The following is a 19,884-nucleotide window of genomic DNA, read 5'->3' as shown; positions in this document are numbered from 1 at the left end:
TACGAGAGAAGTTTGTGAGTTTATGGTTAGACGGCGGGAGGGGGGTTAAGTAAGGTTATGTGGAAGTTATGGTTTGGGCGGTGGATGGTCCGGTTGGGAAATGGGGTGTGTATCTTGAGAGAGATGGCGAGAGCTGTTGTTCGCGATAACCATTTAAGTATCTCTGTTAAGTCATTCAGTTCATGGTGTATCTATGACCAGCATCATGCTCTTCCGTCTGAATATCCAGTTACTCGCGATTCTCCTGAACTCAGGGAAAGCCATCAAAGCGCCAGTGCATTGACTTTGATACTTGACTTTTCCAAATCCGCGCACTGCTAAAACCTATCTTGTCTAATTCCTGTTCTGTGCTGTTACTCTACACATAGTCCTCTGCGACTTACTCACTCAAACACTTTCTTTCAAAACACGCGCGACGCATGCGCACCCATCGTCAGCGGCGCGACGGGAACCTCGATCTGACGTGAGTTTGGAGCGTGACGACCGAGTGCGCGACGCTGCCCAGATCTGGAGCAGATCGAGGGACGTTGGTGAGATCGACGGGATAACCTCGGCTTTGCTTTGAAGGTGTCGTTAGTTGTCGCTTGGTGGTGGAGTAGGCAAGAAGGCGGAGGATGTCATGAGATCAGATCACACGACTGTGCGTGCCTATATACCTTTGCGATACTACCCCACACATATCAGTCGCTACCATCCTCCTTCTACACACCAAACTACAAACTACAAACTCACACAACGTACAAAATGGACCTCTACACTGCCTCTTCGACTCCGATCCCAGACATGGAATCGCAGTTGAAAGCAAGGGCTACATACACCGAGTTCGTCAGCGATCGATTGCTCGCGCCGACCGCGATGTTGGCTGTCACCGCGCTACCGCAGGAGGCGTATACGGCATCTAGCACACCTACACCTGGTCAGAAGCGGAAAGAGGGTGGAGTGAAGGAGCAGTTGGAGGTATGACCCGCCTCGCGCTTTGATTTAAGCCAAAGACTAACCGGACGGAACAGCCGGACAGTAAAAAAAGCGATGTGAAACTCGCGTATAATTCACAGCTTCAATCTTCAAACGCCACAGATCTACGCACTCGGTCTACTCAGCTCGAGGCAACCACGCAAATAATGAAGACGGATGACGGCGGTCTCGTCATTTTACATTCGGACTCTGATGTGGGAATGATATCTTTAGGTAACTGGGAACAGCAGAGAACTTGCGCTGATGGCTTGAAATGAGACGATAACTTTGAGCCGTCGAGCTCAGATGTGGATGCTGCCGTGGTCTGAAGTCGTGCCGCAGCCGAGAGATATACTGGCGCAGTTGCTTCGAGGTAAACAGTATTGCGTGCAGGGATACTCGGAGTTGATTATGTATCAAAGGCGAGAGAGTGCCCATGCACGCTTGGCTTTTCAACTGATGGTAACAGAATTTGAATATCTGAATGAGATGTGTCTCATTCCTCTTCCTTTTTCTATCACAAAACGTCTTGCTTCTCTTTGTTTTTCCAGTTTGTCTACCATCTTCTCATTCACAGTTGTAAAAGAGCAGAGGGACAACGTGTTCAGGATCTACAAACAAGTGCGTACATTTCACTACCACCCTTTCGTGCCCTGAGTAATCGCAAGGCCGCCTGTACGTCAGCGCTCACACCCCAGCATACTCTATCTCTGCCTGTCCAGCAAACAGTATACGTAGGCTATATATGCCGTTGCCGAAACCGAGTTTGCTAGTGTCAAGCGAAAGTAAGTATAGTCGCAGGCCATCAGCGCAGTTCTTCCCGCTCTCTGCCTCTCCCCTCCGTGAACTACGTATGTGAGCGTGAAGATACTTCAAATACTTTCGGTTCTTTTGTAGCCTTATAATAGAATACAGGTAAGCTGGATTCCAAATCCAGTGGACTCTCTCAGCTCGGGCGCTCGCCTGCACCGCCCTTCCGCCTTCAAGTCCTTAGGCCTACGCGTCGCGGTGTCAAACACTGCAAATGCTGAGCTACAAGTGGACAGACATACGAGGCTCTCAGTATTTGTTCGATTTCAGCGCTCCCTGATATTGCGGCCGACAACAGATGGGGATTTAGGAGATGTGATGAGACTCGGGGTGTAGGCCAACTGCGTGGAGGCATCTACGATCATGATACGGGGATCAGACGGTTTAGTCGCGCAGGTCGGGCAGTATAGTTAGATTGAGAGTACTTTTTTTATCGATTTTAGTGATATGGATGGATATCAGAGCTTTGAAGGTTGGTCGCCTTGTATATCTGGATCCGAGAGTAGCCACGTCATCGACGAAAGACAACGGCACATATGGTACATTCAAACGCTTTATTATCCAAGACATTTGAAAAAAAAGATTCATGACAATAACCCACTATAAACCACACACATATAATTTTACAAGTCCCGCTAATAGCCCTCGCTCGTCCTTTGCAGCTGATGCGCGAGCGAAATCACTCTGCCGGTAGATTCTGCACGCCGCGGCGGAGTTCGCTTAAGACGGTTGCTCCTTTTGCTGTGAGGTGTCCTAAAAAATAGTGGAAGTCAGTATATGAAAACATAGATGAGATCGGAAGAGAGAACGACGGCGTACCTCGCTGTGTCCAAGCTGAACCCTTTGGAGTAGTATTAGTCCATCCCTTGCCATCCGACTGGAACACGACCGTCTTGTTCTTGACGTCCTCCTCCTTCTCACTTGCGCGCGCCTGCTCAAGAGCAGCAGTATATTCCCGGTTCAAGAAATCCTCGACTTCGCGGCTATTGAATCCTCGAACGGGGGTGTATTGACTACTGAACTGCTTTTGCTGCTGTTGCTGCTGCTTTTGTTGCTGCTGCTGGGGCGTGAAGGTAGATCGAGATTGCTGATCTCGACGGCGCCAGTCATTATTGATTGATCTAGAGGTGGTTATTGATGCGTTAGTTCTCTGAGAAAGAATACGAATGCGCTTGATGCGTAGGCACACGAGGGCATCGGCGAAGCTTGTCAATCACGCAGGATGCATACCTGTTGTCGTCTGCCATTTCTTCCGTCCTCCTTCTTTCAGCAAATCAGAATCTCCTTGATCTTCGCCGATTCACGAGATCGGTGTAGGTAGCAAGCCGAAGAAATCACGGAAGAGAAGGAGACAAAGAGGGAGCTTGGAGTCGAACAGAAGTTGGGCCAACCAGCTAAATTGGAATTGGAAAATAATCAGCCGCACGCTCTTTGAGCGAGGAATCAGTCGCTGATCTCTGTCCTGCTCGCTCTCTTCACTTATCAGCATCGCAAATCTTTCTGTCCTCCGTCCAGATCACCGCAGATCCGCTTCTGATTATCATCACCGTGCGAAGAAGGAGTTTGACTCCGGCTTAGTGAGAAGCAACTCTGCACAGCAAAACGCGGCGCGAAACAATCACCCAGCGCGAGAGGCGCAATGCAAGCACCATTCACGGTGCCAGCCCAGCACTCGGGCAAGAAAGGGATCGCAACTGTTTCGTCCATCAAGCAGGTTTTTGAATGGCGTCCAGCGGCTGCGCGTGACGATTCTGTCGAGGCTTCTGGTGATACGATTGTTATCCAGCTTGGAGAGCTATCGAGTACGTCTTCTTTTTTACCACTACGATTCGCCTGATTACGATGTCTAGTTGGGCTGATCTATTGTCTTCATCCGTTTACTTTTAGGTCTACAAGCTTCTCCGGCTACACATCCAAAAGCTCGACTAAAAATCAAAACAAAAGCAGACGCGCAGTACGTCTTCCAGCTTCCTAATCGCGCCAACCTCGACGCTCTCAAAACCGTTCTCTCCTCCGCCATCTCGGCAGCGCAGCAGTCTGCCTCGACAACCGCAGCAGCAGCAGCAGCGGACTCAGCAGCAGTTGCTGCTGGATCAGTGGGTACCCCGGCAAAAAATGGCAAATCACCAACGAAAGCCGCGGGTGACGCCAGCAAGTCCTCCTCAAGTGCTCTTCCCCAGAACAAGGGAATGAGCGACGCCGAACTTCTAGTCGACCGAGAACTCCAGCAAAGTCTACTAAAGTCCAACAGCGAGCTGCAGCAGCAATTTCTCGATGCGGTCGTCAAGCAAAGTCTTCCGGCCGAGGAGTTTTGGCGAACACGAATTCCCCTGCTGCGGATGCATTCCCTCGTTCGGACGCAGAATCGCGGGCTTTACAACGTGCTGGCGTCGATCAAGCCTGTGAGTACGACGCAGGCGAACAGTACCGGTACCGAGACCGGACAGGCGCAAGTCAAAGTCTCGCTGTCGCCGGACAAGATCAAGGATATCTTCCGTCAGTACCCGGTCGTGAACAGAGCGTACCAGGAAAACGTGCCGCCGCTGAAGGAAACCGAGTTTTGGTCTAGATTCTTCCTCTCACGTTTGTGCCGCAAACTTAGAGGCGAGCGGTTGAGCGTGAACGATCCGGTCGACGCTGTCATGGATAAGTACCTTAATCTAGACCAGGACGGTCTGACTGCTGAAGAGCGCGAGAGAGAGAATGAGAATACCAAAGTGATGAGGTTTGTCGACATTGAAGCAAACGAAGAAGATGACAGTCAAGTATGGACTCTCAGAGCTAGTTTCTGATGATGGAGAAGGTTTGTTAACTTTTGTTTTTCTTTTGTAGAAAGCGGGTAATCAGCCAGATATTACTATGCGCCCGAGCACACAGAAAGATGCGTTGTCAATCATACGGACGTTCAACGAGCTCAGTCAACGAATTGTTGACATTGTCCAAAAGTAAGAGCATATTGATTTTGAATATCAGGACTGAGCATCACAAACTGACAATACAACAGCGAGGCCGAACAACCCGAGGAAGAGACTGAAAAACTAAAGGAGAAAGAACTACAGCTCCAGGACTTGGAGCCCGAAGCTGCCGCGACCAGGGTAGAGCTACATCTCCACCGGTCGAGCGACTCCGGCATCGCAAAGTCCGGCGATGACTCGTCCGACCTGCGCGCGGACCAGAACAACCACTCGGCATCCGAGCTGCTGCGGAATATGAAAAACTCGCTTCCCAAAGGCCCGATAAACGATCTACTGACCTCCACGATCCCGTCGTCGTCGATGATCACGCACGCACAGACCCAGGTCTTCAAGTTGATCGTCGACCGCAGGCATACCGAACAAGAGAAAAACACGACGGCCGACGCCGAAACCCCGGCGGCGGACGCGGCCGTGATCCGCGAGATGAAGCTATCGCACGCGACTGCGGTCGAGTTTCTCCACCACTTTTGGGCAGCTTTTCTTTCCGGCGACCCTGCGCGGGCCGCGAGCGTCGCGCAGCTCGCGGCGTCGGTGGAGAAGAGTAAAGTGCGACTACAGGCTATCGTCGACCGGCATATCGAGAGCGTTGCGAATAAAGATCCGGCCGCGCTCGAGCAGGAGAAGGAGCGCGTGAATCGGTACGTTGGCATTACGCTCAAGGCGATTGACAGCGCGTGTAAGACTTATAAGGACTTGCTGGCGAAGCAGCAACAGCAACTGCAGCAGCAGCTACAGCTAAATGGCGGCGGCGATCATGGTAGTAGCACGGCCGAGACATGAGGTTTTGAATGTATAATGTACTGTAACTTTATCAACTAGACTCTTTTATTCTATATCATTGCTCTCTAATCCATTAGCGTAAAATACCCCACCCACCGAACTTTCCAATTTCTATTATCATTGTGTAGCAATAAGAGGTTATATCCAGGACTGATCTTGGAGACATGCCCACTAAACCCTTATTTAAATAAGCGCATTTAAACTTTTTCGATATTTTGTTCACGAAAGCTCATCGACCACGCTGCCCTGCAATCAGTGGGAAAGAAAACTGTACGGGTTCAGCCAGAATCGAAGCTGACAGATAACTCTTTTCATTCGTTCAGTCCGAGTATAGCAACAAAGTCAGAAGAAAAAAGACCATTTACTCGTGATGGCACCACCCGTGAAACAGGAATCGCCGCCTGCGTCCGCTGAGATTTCCGAGAAACCTCGGGCGCGCAAGCGCAGATGGGACGTGGTGGGCGCTGATGCGCTGCCGACAAAGACGGAGGAAGAGCTTGAGGCTAAGCTGGATATCAAGCTTGAAGGTGGCGACGTGGATGGGAACGGAACCGCGGGAACGAAGAAGCGATCGCGATGGGACGAGGTCGAGGCCACGCCGAGCAGGCGGTCGCGGTGGGATCAGGCGCCTGCGGTGGATGCGACGCCGATTGGCAAGACTGCGCTTGGAATGCAGACGCCGATGCATGTGGGCGATGCTGTGGGGCCCAGCGGAGGACAGGGGTTTGCGGTCGCGGGGATGATTTCGGATGAGGAGCTCGACATACTCTTGCCGTCGGAGGGCTATGTGATTCTTGAACCACCGGCTGGCTATGTTCCGATACGCACGCCTGCGCGCAAGCTTCTCGCCACACCGGCGCAGACTGGGAGCGGAGGCGGGTTTGTGATGCTGGAAGACACGACGGCGCAGAGTCGCGCGATGGCGAAGCAGTTGCCGACGGACATCCCTGGTGTTGGCGAGCTACAGTTTTTCAAGGAGGAGGATATGAAGTACTTTGGCAAGTTGGTCGATGGTCGCACTGACACCGATTTGTCGCTTGAAGAACTCAAGGAGCGGAAGATCATGAAGCTGCTTTTGAAGATCAAGAACGGTACGCCGCCTATGCGCAAGACCGCGCTGCGCCAGATCACCGATAATGCGCGACAGTTTGGTGCGCAAGCTCTGTTCAATCAGATCCTGCCGCTGCTGATGGAGCGCACGCTTGAGGACCAAGAGCGACATTTGCTCGTGAAGGTAATTGATCGCGTGCTCTACAAACTCGACGACCTCGTGCGCCCATTCACGCACAAGATCCTTGTCGTCATCGAGCCGCTGCTGATTGACGAAGACTACTACGCGCGCGCCGAGGGCCGCGAGATCATCGCGAACCTTGCCAAGGCGGCCGGGCTTGCGCACATGATTTCGACAATGCGACCGGATATCGATCACGCCGACGAGTTTGTGCGCAACACTACCGCACGCGCGTTTGCCGTCGTGGCCTCTGCGCTCGGGATCCCGGCGCTGCTGCCGTTCTTGAAGGCCGTGTGCGGATCGAAAAAGTCCTGGCAGGCGCGCCATACCGGTGTGAAGATCGTGCAGCAGATTGCGATCTTGATGGGATGCGCGGTCTTGCCTCATCTGAAGGGCCTTGTTGATTGTATTGCGCCTTGCTTGACTGACGAGCAGGCCAAGGTGCGTACGGTGACCTCGCTGGCGCTAGGTGCGCTTGCTGAAGCAGCTGCGCCTTATGGTATTGAGTCGTTTGACTCTGTGCTTGAGCCGCTATGGCTTGGTATCCGACGACATCGCGGAAAGGGCCTTGCTGCATTTTTGAAGTGTATCGGCTACATTATTCCGCTTATGGATCCCGAGTACGCAAACTACTACACGAAGGAGGTCATGGTGGTCTTACTACGAGAGTTTAACTCGCCGGACGAGGAGATGAAGAAGATTGTTCTCAGAGTTGTTCAGCAATGTGCGGCCACGGAAGGAGTTACTGCGCAGTATCTGCGCGACGAAGTGCTTCCGTCGTTCTTCAAGAGCTTCTGGGTGCGACGAATGGCGCTCGATCGACGAAACTATAGACAGGTTGTCGATACTACGGTCGAGCTTGCGCAGAAGGTCGGAGTGTCGGAGATCGTTGAGCGGATCGTGGTGGTGCTCAAGGACGAGTCCGAGGCGTACCGCAAGATGGGCGTGGAGACTATTGAGAAAGTTATCGCTGCGCTCGGAGCGGCAGATATTTCGGAACGTCTGGAGGAGCGGTTGATTGATGGAATTCTGTATGCGTTCCAGGAGCAAACGGTTGAGGACAATATTCTGTTGAACGGTTTCGGCACGGTCGTGAACGCGCTCGGCTTGCGCACGAAGCCGTATCTACCGCAGATTGTATCGACGATTCTGTGGCGGTTAAACAACAAGTCCGCGACCGTCCGACAGCAGTCTGCAGATCTGATTACGCGAATCGCGGCGGTGATGAAGAACTGCGGCGAGGACGTGCTGATGGGCAAGCTTGGAGTCGTGCTGTACGAGTACCTAGGCGAAGAGTATCCCGAAGTGCTAGGCTCGATTCTCGGTGGCTTGAGAAGTATGGTGACTGTGGTCGGAATTGCAGACATGCAACCTCCGATCAGCGATCTGTTGCCTCGGTTGACGCCGATTCTGCGAAATCGACATGAGAAGGTGCAGGAGAACACGATCGATCTTGTGGGACGGATTGCGGACCGCGGAGCAGAGTATGTCAGCGCGCGGGAGTGGATGCGCATCTGCTTTGAGTTGCTAGATATGCTGAAGGCGCATAAGAAGGGTATCCGAAGAGCAGCCAACAACACTTTCGGTGAGTGCAGAAGATTCTTTTTTTCTTGTCTTTTTATTGAGGCTAATTATTGATTTGACGTATAGGGTATATTGCCAAGGCGATTGGACCACAGGATGTTTTGGTTACGCTGCTGAACAATTTGCGCGTGCAGGAGCGCCAGTCACGAGTGTGTACTGCGGTTGCGATTGGAATTGTGGCGGAGACGTGTGCGCCATTCACGGTCCTGCCAGCGCTGATGAACGAGTATCGAGTGCCGGAGCTGAATGTGCAGAACGGAGTGCTCAAGTCGCTGAGTTTCCTGTTTGAGTACATCGGCGAGATGGCCAAGGACTACGTGTACGCGGTCGCGCCGCTGCTCGAAGACGCGCTGACGGATCGTGATCAGGTGCATCGACAGACAGCGGCGACGGTGGTGAGACATCTTGCGCTGGGCTGTATAGGACTAGGGGTCGAGGACACGATGGTGCATATGCTTAATCTGCTGATGCCAAATATCTTTGAGACCTCGCCGCATGTGATTGACCGGATCATGGACGGGATCGAGGCGGTGCGCAATTGTGTTGGGGTTGGCATCGTCATGAACTACACATGGGCAGGCCTGTTCCACCCTGCGCGCAAGGTGCGGGCGCCGTATTGGCGCATGTACAACTCGGCGTACGTACAGAGCGCGGGCTCGATGGTGCCGTACTATCCCGCGGTCGACGGCGGGACGGAGCCCGAATACCGCCGGGCGGAGCTGGATGTGTGGCTGTAGATGATAAGTTTTATCTGTAATGTTTTATAGGTCGAAATGACGGCGTGGATTTGGTATTTTGTTGAGCAAATGAAATGAATTGCAATAAGTTTCTTCGCGCTGAACGCAGATCAGCGGCGCACGCGTCCAGAGTGAGCCGCGGTGACCAGATGTCTGACTTTCGTGATCATTGACCCAGAATTGTACGCACGCATAGTAAACGTTTGCATTTGCGCTGTTCTGGTGCAACGTACACCAACAGATCCAAGCGAAAGCCGCACGGCCGCTAGCTCGTGCGACTGCGGGGTTGGCAAAGGAAGCTGGTTTATTTAAAAGTCAGCAACCTCCTTTCCTTCGGCGGTGACTTGTCCGTTGATTCTGCAACGCAATTGTAGCTACTGTTCTTGCTCTGTGTTGCTTTCAAAATATGCTGCATTCTTTCATTGCCGCGGCCGTGTTGCTGCTGAGCGGGCTGTACTTGTACGGCAAGCTCGAAGTCTGGGTCGCTGCTCGTCGCTTCCGCCGTCTGCACGGGGTAGTAAAGGCTAAACATGCTCGCGAAGGCGACCGCTTTGGAATTCTTTACTTCCTCCACATGCTGCGCTCGCTGCGTAACCACACCGTTCTCGAGAGCCTGAAGGAGACGTTTGACAAATGGGGCGAGAACTTTGAAGTCACGATGCTGTTTCGCACGAATCTGCAGACGGTCGATCCCGAAAACATAAAGACCGTGCTGGCGACGAAGTTTGCGGACTTTGACCTCGGTCGGCGGTACGAGGCTTTCTTCCCAACCCTCGGCGACGGCATCTTTACGCTCGATTACGAAGGGTGGTCGCATTCGCGCGCGCTGCTGCGACCGCAGTTCTCGCGCCACCAGGTCTCGGACGTGGCGAAGCTCGAGAGCCATGTGTCGAACCTGTTCAAGGCAATGCCGCACTCTGCCACAGAGTCATGCGAGATCCAGGAGCTGCTGTTCCGAATGACGATGGACTCCGCGACCGAGTTTTTGTTTGGCGAGTCGGTTAACTCGCTTGTGTTGAGCGACGACGCCGCGAGTGATAACGGGCCGGCGACGACGGCGCAGAGAGTCGCGTCCGACAGCGGCAAGCGCGGGTTCGCGGCCGCGTTCAATAACGTCCAGGAATACCTCTCGATGCGGGTCCTCTTCCAGAGCCTGTACTGGCTCGTCAACACCTCCGAGTTTCGCGAGAACAACATGATCGTGCACGAGTTTGTGGACTACTATGTCGAGAAAGCGCTCGCGAAACGGCACAGTAACGAAAAGATCTCGTTGTCGGAAAATCGATACGTCTTCCTCGACGCACTCGCAGAGGAAACGCAGGACCCGCGCACGCTTAGAGACCAACTTCTCAACATCCTCCTCGCCGGCCGCGACACCACCGCCGGCGCGCTCACGTGGGCGTTCTATGAGTTGGCGCGGCACCCGCGTGTGTTTGAAAAGCTCCGGGCCGAGATCCTCGAGCGGTTCGGCGACCATCCAGGCGCGGAGGGCAAGCTTCCCATGAACTTTGAGACGCTCAAGAACTCGCTTTACTTGCGGTACATTCTCAACGAGATCCTCAGACTGTATCCCTCGGTGCCGCAGAACTTCCGCATCGCAAACAAGCACACGTTCTTACCCCGCGGCGGCGGCCAGGACGGCACAGAGCCGATCTTTATCCGCAAAGGCGAGGCGGTTTTCTACTCTGTCTACTGCATGCACCGCCGCAAAGACCTATACGGCGACGACGCAATGGAATTTCGTCCCGAGCGCTGGGCCGAGGGCAAGACTTGGCACTGGGAATACCTCCCGTTCAACGGCGGGCCGAGAATATGCCTGGGCCAGCAGTACGCGCTCACAGAGGCGGGATATACGCTCGCGCGCGTCGCGCAGGAGTTCGACACGATCGAGACGACGGATCCTGATGAGCCTAATGGGGTGCCGCTGAAGAAGGCGAATTTGACAATGTCGAGCGCAAAGGGGGTGCATGTGCGGTGCTATAAGAAGTGATCTGGATATATCTATAGGAGTGTGCTTTGAATTTTTCTACGTGGTATCTTTCTTTGGGGGTATTTTAGGCGTAGCCACTGTTTGATGAGAAGTAATGAATTTTTTTTTTGGTTTTTTACTTTTATAAAGTCCCATAGTAAAAATCACAGAATTGGCCACTCCCTACTGAATGGCCAATAAACAGAGACATCACAGAGTCTCAAGCACATGCCTACTGACACTTATGCAAACGACGAGATACTCACTCAGTCGCCCAGAGACTCCAAATCGAACAGTCCACAGTAACTCAGAGAGACAGATAAACAGATGAGAGATCACCCGAGCGCCGTCTCCAATGCCTTTGCATCCCGCGCAACAAACCTGATCTTATACGGCTTCGGACACGAGACCAAGCTCGCAGGATCATCGAGCCCTGTCAACGGATCGCAATCGACCTGCTCGTCTTCATCCGCGCAGATTTGAAACGCAGAAAGAAGTCTCATAAACAGCAGGTACAGCTCGCGGTTGCCGAGTATGTAGCCGGGACACATGCGCGAGCCTTGGCCGTAGGTGTAGATCGGCAGACTGGCTCCGTCTTTGTCCAGGAACCGCTCAGGTCGAAACATGAACGGGTCTTTCCACAGCTTTGGGTCCATGTTGCACGCCCAGGCGTTAAGAAAGATGACTGTCTGCGGTGGAATGACCTTGCCGTCGACGACAAACTCGGCCGTCGTCTCGCGAGGCAGCGCTAGCCGTAGCGGGGTATACATCCTCAGCAGCTCGCGCACGAGCGCAACCACATACAAGCACTTTTGATCGTCCATGCTCGAGCATAGAATCTGGTTCGGCCGGGGATACATCTTGCGGATCTCGGCATATGCTTTAGCCTGGATGTCCTGTCTCAAAGCAAGCAGCGGCAGCGCCCACGACACCAGCGTCGTGATGGTGTCAAGGCCGCCGGCGACCATGGTGAGCGAGAGCGAGAGCAGCTCTTGCTCGGTCAGTTTGGCCTCCGTGTCGGTCGAGATCTTGGACTGGATGCACGACGTGTCTAGTGAGTCGTTGCGGAGCCTGTCCGCGTGCTCGGCGCTAAACTTCTTGATGTAGACGTCGCGTCTGGCGCGCATCGCCCGCGCACGCGCGGTCGACCTGCTGAACGGATTAAATCTCAAGAGCGGGATATAATCCTGCAGATTCCCCGTCGTACTGCGAAACTTTGAGACGTACTCCTCAACCTCCGTAATCTCTTTAAACAGCGGGTCCTCGATCGACTCGATGCGCTCGCCCCAGTTCAGCGTCAGGCTGAGGTTGAGCGACAGCCGCTGGATCAGCGGGAGCGGGTAGATACCTACCTCGCCCCCGCGACCGAGCTTGTAGGCGTCGGCGATGAAGTGGCGGGTCTCGCGGTCGATGTGGGGGCTGTAGGAAGAGACGGCCGGGCGGTTTAGTGCAGAGGCGGCGGCTTTGCGGCGGCGCTTTAGCGAGTCTGAGTACGGCGAGGTTCCGATCGTGAATCCGGCGGTTTTCGACACGACCTGTGACTGTTAGTATATACACCATAGAATGACAAATGTTAAAGAAAATAGGGAAACGTACACCGTGAAAGGTATAAAACATAGGTCTAGAATTCGTCGCGTTCGAGTGTCTGATAAACACCTTATTCGCCGCCTCCGCCGAGTTCACAACCAACACGTTCACGCATCCGAGCGAGATCTGGTAAATCGGCCCGTACTTGGCCGCCCATCTGCGGTACTGCTCTGACGCGTTGCGCGAGACCTGCGGGATATTGCCCACGATCGGGTAGCCGGGCGGGCCTGAGAAGCCTTTGATGCGGGTGCGGAGACGCGTGAGTTCGGAATGGATGATGATGGCGGCGACGAAAGTCAGAGGCCAGACGTAGAGGGGGAGGGGAAACATGGTTGGGGAGAAAAGAATATACACAGAGAATAAAAATATAGAAACGACCGTCCATCCACAAATAATACAAAAGCTCGACACGGTGGATGGCGAAGAAGAAAAGAAGAGAAGAAGAGAAGAGGAAGTTGGGAAGTGGGCGGTATAAGTTAGTACTCAGAGGGCACGTGTGTTTGCGAATTTCCTAATTTGGTAGTTGCGGGCTACTTCTGAATGACGCGCACAAAGTATGGGCCACGGGGTTGCCTTATACAAGATAGATTCAAAGTTATATACTATTGTTGAATACTGATAAATACATCTGAATGACTGCTGGCTATTCGTCATAACACGCAGAGGAAACTGTCGTTATTACATTAGCCGCGACGACGAATCCGCAACTGCATATCGCCCGGCAAAAGATTCATCCTCTCCTCATAAAACGGCTCGAAATTCGGATCCGCAAACGCAAAATCATAACGCCGGACTAGTGTTGCCAAAAGCAGCTGCTGCTCGAGATACGTGATGTTTCGGCCGATGCAGCCCCGGCTGCCCATGCTGAACGGGATAAAGTACTTTTGCGAAAAACTCTTCGCCGAGTCGGTTAGCCAGCGCTCGGGCATGAATTGCTCCGGATCAGGAAAGATGTTTGGATCGCGATGGGCGGAGTACGCGGGTACGGAAACGACCGTGTTTCCTGCGATCCAGCGGCCGGCGATCGAGCTTCCTTCAGGTGGCGTCACGCGCTGGAGACCGAGCGGGAGAGGGGGGAGCACGCGCAGTGACTCGTCGAGCACGGCACGCAGATAGGCACAGTGGCGGACAATTGAGTAGGGGGGGACGATAGTGTCGGAAGGGATGTTGAGCTTCTCGAGTTCTTCGCGCAGTTTGGCGAGCTTGTCGGGATTCTTGAGGAGGTTGTACATGGCGTTTGTCATAGCCACGGCGGTTGTGTCGGAGCCCGCGTTCACTATAATACCAGATCAATAACTACTCTCTCATATAATAAAGCGACAAAAAAGACTCACTGATAATGTTGACCTCAGCACGAACCTCTTTGGGATCAAGGTTCAGTCGCTTGCCTTCCCGATCCTCCATCAGACAGGTAAAGAAATCATCCAACTTCTCCCCCCGCTCATACCGCTCCTGACGAACGCGAGCCAGATAATGAATAATATTATCAAAATCATGACCGAGACGAATCTGGCGTCGGAACTGGGGATTCAAGTAATTCAGCACGCGCTTGAAGATCTTGTAGCCCTCCTCGGACCAGACGATCGGGGTGTTTACGCGGCCGGACCCGTGGACTGCGTCGATGAAGTGTGCTTTGTAGATCGGAGCGCCGTCTGTTTCCTCTGCAGGAATAAGGTCGGTACCAGACTCGAGAAAGCCAAGGCGTTGCGAAAGCGCAATGTCTGCGATAGCCTCGACCGTGAACAGATTCGTCCAGGTGCGGTAGGAAACAACCGGCGCGTCCTTCTCGCCCTGCAGCGTCTCGCGCGGCCGGTAGTCATCACAGATACGATCAAACTGCGCAACAAGACGCGTGCACTTATCAACAACCTTGAACTCCCAGCGCTCGAGGTTCTTGAGCGCAAAAGCGTTCGACAGACGCTTGCGCTTCTGCGCGTGCTCGGCGTGGTCGACCGAGTCGACGAGGTTCGCGTGCGCGCCCATCGAGAGCTCGTACAGCGGTCCCTTTTTGCATGGGGTGGCGTGGCCGTAGATGTCGTTGATGGCGCGCATGTCCGCGAACGAGAGCGAGGCGGGCCCGGTGCGGATGACGGGGTGCACGCGGTGCAGGGCGTGCATGCGGCGGGAGCGGAAGTCGCCGCCGTAGATGTAGAGCAGGTAGCCCAGGTTTGTGAAAGCGCAGAGGGGTGTGAGCGACGGGTACTGGCGCAGGTTATGCGGGTCGCGGAAGTAGTCGACGACGCATTTCGCTGCCCAGAGACAAGAGAGGAAGAGGGCGCAGAGAGCCAGGAGGGCGAACATGTCTGACGAGGTAGAGCAGAGGCAGAGAGGAGCCAACAGACAGACAGAGAAGAGCAGAGAAGAGCAGACCGAGCTGTTTATACCTGGTCCAGCAGTAAAAGAGCCACTGCACAGCTGACTTTGGCCTTCCTCCATCGTTTTCGTGCCCCGGACTCCTGCGTCCAAACAATGGCTGCATGACGTAATCAATCATTACTATATCACGTAATAAAGTGGGGAACGGTTATCCGGCGCCCGCGGCTACTCGTCGCCCGATCTGGCGCAGGTTCTGCCGGCACCAACGCAACGCAACGTCCCCACATTCTCTGGGTCCATTCTACCGGAGATAGCAGCAAGTAGCAGATGGAGATAGCAGCAAGACAGCAGCAATCCGAAATACAGTCTGTTGTGGAAAACAATGATAGTGATATTCAGTAACAATAGCAATTACCTATTTTCAATCCGCCCCAAAAAAAACCCATTCGTTCATCTATTACCTTCGGCTTCTTTTCTGTAAAAAAAGAACCAAACACTTTAAAATATTCTTAACTCTTATCCTGTCTCTCTACAAACCGAACGCGCTCTTCAACAGAGCAGCCTCCTCGCTCTGGTGAATGTGCTTGTTACCAGCCGCAACAGACGCCGACATCGCGCGGCCAGCGTACCGGATCGAAAGGTCCTTGTAGTTGTCTGTCTCCTTCAGTAGAGTCTGCAGACGGGGGAACGCGTACGTCCACGCACCGGCGTTCATGTGCTCCTCCTGGCAGTACACAATGTCCTCGAGCGCAGGGTACTCGTTCAACGCATCGCGCAGCTGCGCCCACGGGAACGGGTGCATCTGCTCGATCTTGATGATCGTGGTGTCCTTGATCTCGTTGGCCTCGCGCGTCTTGTGCAGACCGGCGTAAACCTGGCCAGAGCACAGAACCACGCGCTTGGTCTCAGACTTGGGGACCACGGACTGATCCTCAATGATCCACTGGAAGTGGGACTCGCCGGTGAACTCCTCGAGCTTCGAACGAGCAAGCGGGTGACGCAGAAGAGCCTTGGAGAAGAACAGAATCAAAGCTGTAATCAAAAGTTAGCATGTAATCCTGACATATCGAAATCAAACACAAAACAACAACTTACGCTTTCGGAACTGTCTGTGGATCTGGCGACGAAGGATGTGGAACAAGTTGGCAGGAGTGGTGGGGTACACGATCTGCATGTTGCAGTCCTGGTGCTGTCTCTCGAGCTTAGACTCATCCGGGAAGGTCATCGGGTCCTCGTTCGCGAGCTGCAAGTATCTCTCGATACGAGCAGACGAATGCTCAGGTCCCTGTCCGTCATATCCGTGAGGAAGCGACAAAACAATTCCTGACCGCTGCGCCCACTTGGCCTCGCCAGAGGCAATGAACTGGTCAATGATGACCTGCGCGGTGTTGGCGAAATCACCAAACTGAGCCTCCCACATGACGAGAGAGTCAGGAGAAGTAAGCGAGTATCCGTACTCGTAGCCCATGACACCGTACTCAGAAAGCGAAGAGTTCGAAATCACAAACGCGGCCTGGTCCTCGGCAACGTGCTGGAGAGGAGTGTAGGTGGTCTCAGAGTTCTGGTCGTGCAAGACAGCGTGTCGCTGCGAGAAAGTTCCTCGCTCGACATCCTGTCCCGAAACACGGACGTGGTATCCCTCAGAAACAAGCGAACCAAAGGCAAGCGCCTCACCGGTCGACCAGTCAATTCCCTCACCAGAGTCAACGCTCTTCTTTCGGTTAGCGAGAATACGCTTCAGGTTGCGGTGAACCTCAAAGCCCTCGGGGGGAGTCGAGATCGTGGTACCGATGTGCTTCAGCAGCGAATCGTCGACAGCAGTAGGCTCGTGCGGCAGAATCTCGGTCGCCAGCTCCTTGGGGTTCTTGAATCCGTCCCAGGGCGAGGCAAGCCACTCGCGCGACTCGGGAACGTAGTCCTTGGCCTTGGCGAACGACTCCTCGAGAAGACCCCAGACCCACTTCTTGTGCTCGTCAATGTCCTCCTTCGAGAAAGACTTCTCGGCAATCAACTGCTCGACGTACTTCTCGATGACAACCTTGGTCTCGGCAATCTTCTTGTACATCAGCGGCTGAGTGAACGACGGCTGGTCGGTCTCGTTGTGACCGTAGCGACGGTAGCAGACAACGTCGATGATGACATCCTTCTTGAACGTCTGGCGCCAGTCAGCGGCAAGCTGGCAGATGAAGTTGACGGCCTCGACGTCGTCGCCGTTGACGTGGAAGATAGGGGCGTCGATCGCCTTCGCGAGGTCGGACGGGTACATGGTCGAACGGGCGAAGCGAGGGTCGGTGGTGAAACCGATCTGGTTGTTGACGATGATGTGGACGGTTCCTCCGGTCGAGAAAGCGGGCAGGTTGTGCAGACCAATGGTCTCGTAGACAACACCCTGGGCGGCGAAAGCGGCATCACCGTGGAGAAGGACACCCATGGCGGTAGTGTAAGTGCCCTCGTCCTTGTTGTAGTGCTGGATCGCGCGGGTCTTACCCAGGACGACGGGGTCCTCGGCCTCGAGATGCGAAGGGTTGGCAACAAGCGACAGGTTGACGCGCTTGCCCGAGGGAGTAGGGCGCTGGTAGTTCATACCAAGATGGTACTTGACATCACCGGATCCCTCGTCATCAGGAGTCTCGGTTCCCGAGAACTCGGAGAAAATGGACTCGTTAGGCTTTCGGACGACGTTCGAAAGCATGTTAAGACGACCACGATGGGGCATACCAATGACGATATCGGTAACACCCTGGTCGACGGAGCGGTCGATGAGAGCCTTCATACCAGGAATCATCGTCTCACCACCCTCGAGACCGAAACGCTTGTCGTTGGGGTACTTGGTGGCAAGGAAGCTCTCGAACGAGGTGGACCAGATCAATCTGTCGAGAATGCGGCGCTTCTCGTCGGCAGTGTAGGCGTAGGGAGTAGGAACCTCGATGCGCTGACGGATCCAGTCGCACTCTCCGCGGTCAGGAATGTGAATGTACTCAACACCGTACGAGCTGCAGTAGGTCTTCTCGCACGCGTCGATGATCTCACGGAGAGTCATCTTGTTCTTGCCCGACGTAGCGAACCATGGCAGGATTCCGGGGCCGAGGGAGTACTCCTTGTCGAGATCAGCCTCGCTGAAGTTGTAGTACTCAAGGGTCAGCTCCTTGGGGATCTCCACGTTGCGGATTCCAAGAGGATCCAGCTTGGCCTTCAGGTGTCCTCGGACCTGGTAGGCACGGACGAGGAGCTGAATCTTGAGATGGTTGAGAACATCAGGGCTGGCGCCGAGGCCAGCACCGGCAACGACGTAGGGGACGCCAGTGCTGGGAGGAGGAACGATGGTCGGGGGCGGGATGAAGGCCTTTGAAGGCTGGACACCGTCGGCCTCCATGTTCTTGAAGTAGACCTGCCATGAGACGTGGACGGAGCTTGGGTCCTGCTTCCAGGCGTAGTACATCTCGTCGATGTAGTTTGCGGAGTTTCCATCGAGGAAGGAGTCATTGGGGTCCTGAATGATGTCAAAAGTTAGCTCAAAATACTCTATCAGCCATCTTTTTTGTTTGCTTGCTGAATCAGTTTGTGTTCTGTCTCGTCATTGCTCTGTCCGGATCAATTTCTCCGGCCGGCACTGTGCGTCAGAGGAGCCGCACGAGGGCAAGGGTTGTCACTTGACTCGGTGCAGTCGAGCCAATCAAGACCAGACTAAAGCAGCGGCGCGCACGCATCCGACAAGAAGCGCTGGTAGCCGCGAGAGCGTAGCGCGCCCCAATCGACCGCGCACGAAAGCGTAGAGATTTCGAATACACGAGATCAATTATGTGACTTTGTGCAGATATTTGCCACTAGCGGTCCGTATTGATTCTCTTGCCCAGGCTATCGGCTTTAGCGGATGCCTAGGTGCTCGAAGCAACGTCGGCAGCCGCAGGACACGTAGCGCGTGCACACGCCGAGGACCCCAGACACAAGAACAGACCAGCCAACCACACACCAGGAAGTTTCTCTAGAGCACTGAGCACTGGGCCACAGCTCAGCGGAAAACATGAAATTGACGTCAAGACTGAGAAAAAATGGATGTCGATGGCGTCTAGCAGCACAGCAAAGTACTTGACGAACTTCAAAAGGAGAGACTTCTTTGTCGGCCGTGTGCAAATCATTGCAAGCCACGAACGAGAGCAAAGTCGCACACGCGCAGGACAAAGCACAAACTGATTCGACAAGCAGACGAAAAAAGGAAACGGCAGCAAGGCCAAAAACAGGGAATAAAGGGGACACATACGACACCAGGGACGGGATCGGCAGCAGTGGCGAGCATTCGCGAGACGAGCGGGAAGCGCGGCGAAGCCATCGCAGACTTGAGCTGAGAGGTGCCAGTGCTCGCGAGCAGGGCTCTGCGGGTCGCGTTCGACGCGAGACGCGAAGACAGCTTCGGCAAAGAACGCAGCATGTTGAAAGCTGGTTTCTGAGATGAAGAAAGAGGTGGTGGAAGGGGAATTGGGGGGGGAGAGGAAGGAGATAGACAGAAGAAGAGTAGAGCGAGCGAGAGCTGAGAGGAGCCAGCGGAGGAGTCTTTTATTTGGGAACAGTCGTTTTTAGGCTTTTCCTTCCTGACTCAGCATCCGCGGCGGCTGACTGGTGCGGCGCTACACAGTGCTGTCGGCTAAGGGTCTCGCCGTGCTCTGATTGGCTATCGGAAACACGCAGCCGACTATTGAAGGGTTAGGTCTTAATAGTACCGCCGTCTTGCCGGTCTATCCAGCGACCTGCCCTGGTCTTGTTGCTGCCTTCTCTCGCCTCTGCGTCTGTCGAGGGTATACACCAGTGCGTCGTCTGGGCTGCCGTCTGCGGTTTGCAGTACCTTTGTTTCCGCCGCAAGAGCGACTTCCTGAGCGATCTGCACCCGCATAGCGCAAATTGAGCCGAGACCGTCGCATGCGGAACGACGGATCGTCGCCTCTGCGC

At 54.1% G+C, this 19,884-nt stretch overlaps 7 protein-coding genes across 7 annotated transcripts; 3 read left to right on the top strand and 4 right to left on the bottom strand.

Annotated features, from left to right (window-relative positions):
* Nucleotides 1-2,443: 2,443 nt before the first annotated feature.
* On the bottom strand, nucleotides 2,444-3,011 carry BZA70DRAFT_267605 (uncharacterized protein; the record flags this gene model as incomplete). Its single annotated transcript, XM_064911115.1, has 3 exons — nucleotides 2,444-2,517; nucleotides 2,584-2,885; nucleotides 2,995-3,011. The coding sequence occupies 3 exons, from the start codon at nucleotides 3,009-3,011 to the stop codon at nucleotides 2,444-2,446; spliced, it is 393 nt and encodes a 130-aa protein (XP_064768099.1).
* A 237-nt stretch (nucleotides 3,012-3,248) lies between these two features.
* Nucleotides 3,249-5,562, top strand: BZA70DRAFT_278999 (uncharacterized protein). Its single transcript, XM_064912699.1, has 4 exons — nucleotides 3,249-3,566; nucleotides 3,652-4,529; nucleotides 4,597-4,709; nucleotides 4,769-5,562. The coding sequence occupies exons 1-4, from the start codon at nucleotides 3,404-3,406 to the stop codon at nucleotides 5,517-5,519; spliced, it is 1,905 nt and encodes a 634-aa protein (XP_064768098.1). The 5' UTR covers nucleotides 3,249-3,403; the 3' UTR covers nucleotides 5,520-5,562.
* On the top strand, nucleotides 5,560-9,169 carry BZA70DRAFT_278997 (U2 snRNP component prp10, variant). Its single transcript, XM_064912698.1, has 2 exons — nucleotides 5,560-8,335; nucleotides 8,401-9,169. The coding sequence occupies exons 1-2, from the start codon at nucleotides 5,890-5,892 to the stop codon at nucleotides 9,069-9,071; spliced, it is 3,117 nt and encodes a 1,038-aa protein (XP_064768097.1). The 5' UTR covers nucleotides 5,560-5,889; the 3' UTR covers nucleotides 9,072-9,169.
* Nucleotides 9,170-9,419: 250 nt separating this feature from the next.
* BZA70DRAFT_278995 (cytochrome P450) lies at nucleotides 9,420-11,188 on the top strand. The gene has a single exon (XM_064912697.1). It carries the CDS (start codon nucleotides 9,478-9,480, stop codon nucleotides 11,059-11,061), a length of 1,584 nt encoding a protein of 527 aa, XP_064768096.1. The 5' UTR covers nucleotides 9,420-9,477; the 3' UTR covers nucleotides 11,062-11,188.
* Nucleotides 11,189-13,044, bottom strand: BZA70DRAFT_248233 (3-hydroxyphenylacetate 6 hydroxylase). Its single transcript, XM_064910663.1, has 2 exons — nucleotides 12,637-13,044; nucleotides 11,189-12,575 (listed from the first exon to the last, which is right to left on the bottom strand). Exons 1-2 carry the CDS (start codon nucleotides 12,955-12,957, stop codon nucleotides 11,376-11,378), a joined length of 1,521 nt encoding a protein of 506 aa, XP_064768095.1. The 5' UTR covers nucleotides 12,958-13,044; the 3' UTR covers nucleotides 11,189-11,375.
* Nucleotides 13,045-13,310: 266 nt separating this feature from the next.
* On the bottom strand, nucleotides 13,311-14,928 carry BZA70DRAFT_289703 (cytochrome p450 monooxygenase; the record flags this gene model as incomplete). The annotated part of the gene is made up of 2 exons (XM_064914138.1): nucleotides 13,311-13,903; nucleotides 13,962-14,928. The coding sequence occupies 2 exons, from the start codon at nucleotides 14,926-14,928 to the stop codon at nucleotides 13,311-13,313; spliced, it is 1,560 nt and encodes a 519-aa protein (XP_064768094.1).
* A 359-nt stretch (nucleotides 14,929-15,287) lies between these two features.
* On the bottom strand, nucleotides 15,288-19,506 carry BZA70DRAFT_278989 (thiamine diphosphate-binding protein). Its single transcript, XM_064912696.1, has 3 exons — nucleotides 19,202-19,506; nucleotides 16,039-18,433; nucleotides 15,288-15,975 (listed from the first exon to the last, which is right to left on the bottom strand). Exons 1-3 carry the CDS (start codon nucleotides 19,367-19,369, stop codon nucleotides 15,473-15,475), a joined length of 3,066 nt encoding a protein of 1,021 aa, XP_064768093.1. The 5' UTR covers nucleotides 19,370-19,506; the 3' UTR covers nucleotides 15,288-15,472.
* Nucleotides 19,507-19,884: the final 378 nt, after the last annotated feature.

Source organism: Myxozyma melibiosi (assembly GCF_037950935.1).
Source record: "Myxozyma melibiosi strain Phaff 52-87 chromosome Unknown BZA70scaffold_6, whole genome shotgun sequence".
NCBI classification, from domain to species: Eukaryota; Fungi; Ascomycota; class Lipomycetes; order Lipomycetales; family Lipomycetaceae; genus Myxozyma; species Myxozyma melibiosi.
The sequence above is the reverse complement of the archived record's forward strand: the minus strand, read 5'-3'. Positions and strand labels throughout refer to the sequence as shown.